General features: G+C 67.2%; 1 protein-coding gene across 1 annotated transcript; it reads right to left on the bottom strand.

Annotated features, from left to right (window-relative positions):
- Positions 1 to 661: 661 nt before the first annotated feature.
- On the bottom strand, positions 662 to 4684 carry WNT10B (Wnt family member 10B). The gene is made up of 4 exons (XM_074979987.1): positions 4627 to 4684; positions 3591 to 3853; positions 1680 to 2041; positions 662 to 1343 (listed from the first exon to the last, which is right to left on the bottom strand). The coding sequence occupies exons 1-4, from the start codon at positions 4665 to 4667 to the stop codon at positions 885 to 887; spliced, it is 1125 nt and encodes a 374-aa protein (XP_074836088.1). The 5' UTR covers positions 4668 to 4684; the 3' UTR covers positions 662 to 884.
- Positions 4685 to 6364: the final 1680 nt, after the last annotated feature.

Below are 6364 nucleotides of genomic sequence, written 5' to 3'. Positions count from 1 at the left end.
TGCCAGTCTTTCACTCTTACTGACCCACCAGCCTGTTGGCCAAGGACCTAGCCTGCCTGGCTCACCTGCCCCAGATCCAGCTCTCAGGAGTGTGACGGCGCGTTGGGGAGCCTCCCCCACCCCCCAGCACCCCATCTGCAGGCAGATGTCACTCAGCCGGCCAGCGGAGCAGGAGGTTTTATTTCCACATGTAGCACAGGAGCAGCACTAGCTCAGGGCCAGGGCAGGCAGCCATACGCCTCTCGGGGGAAGGGCTCACAGGCCCCAACCCCCCTTTCCTGCCCCCGGCCCGCTGGCCTCATGCACCCCGCAAGACTGACTCCACTGCCAGCCCCCCCACCCAGTGGCACCTCTCATCTCTCGCTGGGACTGGGGGTCTGAGGGGTGAATCAGCGAGAACCAAACCGAGCCATGGAGCTCAGAGCTGAGAACCAGCCATGCCCAAGCAAGGCACTGCCACTAGGGAACTCACAGTGCTGGGGGAGGGAGGTCCAGGCACTGCTGGGAGGAAGCTCGCAGCCCCATCCAGAGCACTGCCCTAATGAGATGTGCAAGGAGGGCTGGGGTTACTGCTGGGAGGTAGGGTGCAGCGCTTGGCAACATGGAGCCCTGCCTGGGGGTTCCCAAGGAAGCCCTGTGACTGCCCTGGCACCAACTTTCCACTGCAGCCCCTCGCTGCACCCTGGACCCCAGCCCAGCCCAGACACAGGGCACGTGTGGGCCCATTCGGCTTCTTCCATGCAGGCCTTGGCGCTGACCCACATCAGGCGACTTGCAGGGACCCCTGTGCCGAGACCCCAGGCGGCGCCCAGCCAGCCCCACCACGGCGCATGGCAGCAGGTCGCCGCGGCTGGGGGCTAGCTCCACTCCTGCCCGCAGGAGGCTCACTTGCACACGCCGACCCAGTGGCTGAGCCGGCACTCCTCGCACAGCACGGCGCAGCACCAGTGGAAGCGGCAGCGGCAGCGCTCACGCAGGGCCTGGTGCAGCAGGTTGTGGCCGCGGCCACAGCAGAGGCTGGCGCAGCCGTCCGGGCCGGGGCTGGTGAGGTTGCAGGCGCGGCCGTGGGTGCCGGGGGAGTCCAGCGCCGGGTCCGGCTCGCAGAAGTCGGGCGACAGCTCGAAGTAGACCAGCTGGCGGGCCAGGCGGCGCTGGCCCAGGCGCGGCCCAAGGACGCCCGAGTTGCGGTTGTGGGGGTTGACGAAGACCGCCTGCTGCAGCCGCTCCCGCAGTGCCGAGCCCACCAGCCGGAAGTCGGGCGCCACCAGCCAGCACGTCCGCAACTGGCAGCTGCCCGACGGGCCATGGCACCTGCATTTGCGCTGCATGTGCTCCGCCACCTCCTGGCCGGGGACAAGCCGGGCACTGTGAACTGGCTGCACCCCCTGGCCTGGGCACTGGGCGGCTGCTTGGCCCTGGCTGCTCCTGCGCGGGCTGGCCCTAGGCATCTGCCAGTGGCCTCAGCAGCTGTGCCCTGCCCCCAGCCCCCACCCCCCTGCTCTGCTGGCACCTTCCTGTCATCTCAGCTCCCCCTGCGCCCCTCCCCCCATGCCCTGGAGCCACCGGGCCCCTCCCCCCGCGCCCCTCCCCCCATGCCTTGTGCACCCTGGCCCTGCCCCCCCCCCCCCCGAGTGCCTGTGCTCCAGCCCCCGCCCTGCCCTGCCCTGCAGACGCCGTACCTGCCGGCCCACCCAGTTGTTGTGGAGCCTCATGCGGGCCTGGATGTCACGCGATGCCTTGCGGGCGTCCAGAAAGTGCCGGGAGAAGCGCTCCCCGAAGCTCACGTCAGGGCCGCAGCCGCCCCACTGCCAGGTGTCCTGTGGGCTGGGCTCCTCCAGGGCCGAGGCCAGGGGAGTGGGGAGCCCCTGCCCTCGGGACAGCGCCTGCAGCTGGCTCAGCTTCAGCCGTGGCTGCTCCTGGCCGCCGCGCCCCGCCCACGTGCAGCCACAGCCCTGCAGCTTGCCCAGGCTACAGGCTGTGGCCACCGAGTGCATCACGCCGGCAGCCAGCAGGGAGAAGGCGAAGGCGCTTTCCCGGAAGCCTGCGGAGCACAGGGGAGGGGTGAGCTCCCAGGACACAGGGAGGGAGCCAGCACCCGAGCGGAAGTGCAGCTGCTTCTGGGGTGGAGCATGGGGCAGCTTCATAGGCCAGGGCCCAAGGGGACACAAAAAACCGGATGGAGTCTGACGAGGGGAGGGGAGGGTGCCGGCGTCACCAGAACCCGATTTCACCAGGGCGCTTTCCAGGCGCATCACAGGAGCTGGACCGCCCCTGCAGGCAGCTCAGCTGGTCCTGAGTTCTGGGACCCCCTGGCCATGGTGCAGCATCCCCCTCACTGCACCCCCTTCGCTGCTCTGGGATCCCTCCTGCCCTCACTGCATTCACTGCACCCCTCCACTGCTCTGGGACCCCTCCTGCCCTCACTGCATTCACTGCACCGCCCCCCACTTCTGGGACCCCTCCTGCCCTCACTGCACCACTCCACTGCTCTGGGACCCCTCCCGCCCTCACTGCATTCACTGCACTGCTCCATCCTTCTGGAACTCCTCCTGCCTCCTGTCCTCACTGCACCGCTCTGCCACTCTGGGACCCCTCCCACCCTCACTGCATTCACTGCGCTGCTCCACCCTTCTGGGACCACCTCCTGTCCTCACTGCACCCCTCTGCCCTGAACGACCCCCTACAGCTCTGCTGGTGCCTCTCGCTCCCGAACTGCAGCCCCCATTATCCCTCTTCTCATTTTGCCCCGTCAGAAACCACTAACTGCGCTGAGCCAGCTGCACTCACTTCACTGGCGACCACAGCAGGTGTTTGAGGCAGGCCCCCAGAGTCGCTGGCCTCAATACCCCCATTGCTCATGCTCTGCTCCTGAAACCTGCCCCCCCCAGCCCAGCTGCCATAGGCCACAGGCATGAAAGTGTTACAGGTGTCAAGGACCCCTCCCCTGGGCTGCCCTTGCAGCCCCAGGGGCCCCTCTATTGTGCAGAGCTGACTGGGAGCTTTTCCTGCCAGCCCCACCAGCCATGCACTTGGCACCCTGGGGTGCCTCTGCTGAAGCTGCCCCATTAGCACCAGCTGGGACTGGGGCTGAGACCCACAAAACTCACTGTGCCCTGGGAGCTGCCCCACCCCTGCAGGAGCAGGCATGCCGGGGCTGGCTCCAGCTCCCTCGCTTTGATCCTGGGTTTATTCTTAGCTCCTCTCCCCTTAGGCAGAGGCCAGGCAGCAGCAGAGGCTGCTCCAAGGTGCAGAGGAGCAGGGAGCCGGCAAGCGGCAGTGGAGGGGACAGCAGGGTCTGCACAGAGGGGAGCAGGACAGATTGGAAGGTGGGATGTGGCTGCTGCCAAGGCGGTGAGAGGCCAGGGAGCAGCACAGAGCAGAGGGGAGAGCAGGTACCTGGGGGGCAGCACAGTCCCCCCCCCAGTTCCCCGGCCGCTGGCCCCTGCCCTGGCCCAGAACAGCCTCCTAGGCCCTGTCTAGGCAGGCCAGAGCATGAGGGGCACTGGGCTCCCCACCTCCGGTGCCCCGTGTGGGTCCTGGCACAAGTGCCACAGGGCACAGAGCCGCTGCAGGGAGGGGGGGTCCCTTACCTCTCCGGAGGATGGCACTGCCTTGCAGCACTCTGCCCACGCCCTGAAGGCTGGAGCAGTCCCAGCGCTGGTCCCGCAGCTGGTGCTGGCACTCATGGATGGCAATGAGGATGCCCTGCAGGGCTGAGGCCATCACGTCGGGGCTGCGCACGCACAGCCCCAGCTGGTGCTTGCTGAGCCCTGGCAGCGTCAGGCACACGGCGTTGGGGGTCAGGACAGGGTCGCTCGGCATCTTAGGACCTGGCAGGTCGTCACCCAGGGCCCTGGCAGGGAGCAAAGCATGGGAGAGTGGAGGAGAGAGAACCCAGGAGTCCCGCCCCCACCCCACCCCCGCATCCTGCTCCAGCCCAGCAGACCCCCCTCCCCTCCCAGAGCTGGGGAGCGAACCCAGGAGTCCCGCCCCACCCCACCCCCGCATCCTGCTCCAGCCCAGCAGACCCCTCCCCTCCCCTCCTGGACCTGGACCTGGGGAGCAAGCCCAGGAGTTCAGTGCTCCAGGCACACACCAGCCCAGTGGAGGGTGCACAGGTCCAGGACCTCCGCCCCACAAGCGCTGCCCTGGCCCCTTTTGCAGGGGAAATTCCCTCTGCTGTTGGGACCCAGCTGAAAGGGGTTTGAGGATTAGGTGCCTCAGCCTGGGAGGGGGCACGGGAATTCCCCAGGGGACCTGACATCCCCCTGCCCCCCAGGTCTAGCACAGGGGTTTCCATGGCAATGGAGGGAGGGGCACAAATAACCCAGGAGGCCACAGAGAACAACCTGCAGGAGAACTAGCAAAGGGGGAGCATGACCCGCACAGGCCCCGCCCCCCAGAACCGCCAGCTCCCCTGAGATCCAGTCCATGGCTGTCTCCTGGCTCCCAGCCCCACTCCCTTCTAACCGCTAGGCCCCAGTGCCTCTACAGCTGGGTTGGAACCCAGGCCCCTGGCGGTGGATAACCGGCTGTACGCCCGTAGGCAGCCCCCTGGACTGAGACAGCCTGGGGCCCTGCAGTGTCTGCCCCCACTGCCCCCCCGGCCTGGTACCCCCCCCTTACCGGCTCCAGAGGCAGAGGGCGAGGAGCGGGGTGAGCCCCATACTGTGCTGTGGTGGGGCTGCTGAGGTGGGCCGGGCAGCACCTCCTCCCTCATGTCCCCCTGGGGTGGGGTGGGGGGGACAGCTCCTGCTTGGGGCAGCCGTGGGCTGGGGCAGGAAGGGGGAGTGTTAGTGGTGGGAGGATGTTCCATACCCCCCCCACCCCGCTTCTCCTGCAGCCTCCTGTCATTCCAGGGCCTCAGCCCCTCAATGTTAGGGAAACTGAGGCTGACCAGGGGATTGGGCCCCGCCCTCCCCAGTGCGCTTCTAGGGGGGGGATACCCCACCCCAGTCTGCCTATGGGCTCACAGGAGCAGTAAGGTGGCCCAGAACCCAGCACCGAGAGCTCCTGACCCCACCCCCCTCAGTCGGGGTCACCACCCTAGGGTGGTCTGCTGTGGGGAAGGGCCAGCTTGGTCCTGCCGTGCTGTTCTGGGTGGGCCTGGCAACATGTCTCCCCCCAACCCCCAGGCAGCGGGGCCTGGACTGTGTCTGCTAAGCTGGGCAGGTGCAGAGCCTGCCCCACCTTGCGCTGGGGCCAGGACACTGCACCTCACTGTACACACTCCCAGCATGCACACTCCACCATACAGCCACAGCTCATAGTGTATAGACACTGCACACACACTCCGGCTCTGTATGTCACTGCACCCACATTGTACACACACACACACACACTGCACCCTTTCACTGCACCACACCTCTCCTAACTTATATTGTATATGCACTGCACACACAGTCCAGCTCTGTATGTCACTGCACCCACATTGTACACACACTGCGCCCTTTCACTGCACCACCCCACCCCAACTTGTATGCGCATTGCGCACTTGCAGATCAACACTGCATGTCACTGCACACACAGTATGTACACTGCCCTGCACCCCACCTTGGCTTATAGTGAATAATCACTGCACACACATCTTCCCCCTTGCAGCAAGTTCCACACACATTGAACGCACATTGCACCCCCCCCACAGTGTGTATTGTGTACACACTGCAGGCACAAGCCAGCACTGCGCAGCACTGCAGCCACATTGCACACACGCTCTGCTCCACGCAGTGTACCTGGTCTGTGCACTGCACAACACTGCGCTTCCTCCTCTCCGCCCCCCGACCCAGTGCGCTGTCTGGGCTGCGCCCCCCCACACCACCACTTCTTCTCCAGAACTTCAGGGCTTCCCCTCCCGCTCCCGGCTCCCTTCTGGCCCACTTGTGTCACCCGCCCGCCCCCAACACCCCTGCGGGTCTGTCTGTCCGGCCACCCGCCCCCAGACACCCCCTGGCGGCCTCCTGCCAAACGGGGCGCGGCGGACCCGCTCCTCCCCCGGCCCGCAGCTCACTCCGCCTGGCCCAGCCGGGCTCTCCGCTCGGCCGCCGCGCTCCGCAGCTGGGCGATGCGGTTCTGGGTCCCCGCCCCGGCTCGGCGGGGGGCAGAGGCTCGTACGCGCCGGCAGAGCCGCCCGTAAGTTATACTTGGGCCGCAGGGAGACTCAGCCACTCCCTGCGCCGCGCGGCTCCGCTCCCTGCCGGTGCCCACCCAGCCCAGAGGCCCGAGCCAGCCCCGTGCGCCCACACGCTCCCTCCCCGTGCGCCCCAGCCGGCCGCCCCGCGCCCCATACATCCCCCCCCTCCCCGTGCGCCCCAGCTGACACTGCCCCGCCCCATAGATCCCCCTCCCAGAGCGCTCCCGCCGGCCA

Source organism: Carettochelys insculpta, chromosome 29 (genome assembly GCF_033958435.1).
Source record: "Carettochelys insculpta isolate YL-2023 chromosome 29, ASM3395843v1, whole genome shotgun sequence".
In the NCBI taxonomy this organism is placed as follows: Eukaryota; Metazoa; Chordata; order Testudines; family Carettochelyidae; genus Carettochelys; species Carettochelys insculpta.
This window is presented reverse-complemented; position numbering and strand designations above follow the sequence as displayed.

Bases quoted from the DNA above. Each gene is read 5' to 3' on its own strand.
- WNT10B (XM_074979987.1), bottom strand. From the start codon at position 4,667: ATGGGGCTCACCCCGCTCCTCGCCCTCTGCCTCTGGAGCCG. The intron at 3,854-4,626 runs GTAAGGGGGGGG...GCTCCCTGCCAG, and splicing joins GCCCTCTGCCTCTGGAGCCG to GGCCCTGGGTGACGACCTGC. The intron at 2,042-3,590 runs GTAAGGGACCCC...TGTGCTCCGCAG, and splicing joins CAGTGCCATCCTCCGGAGAG to GCTTCCGGGAAAGCGCCTTC.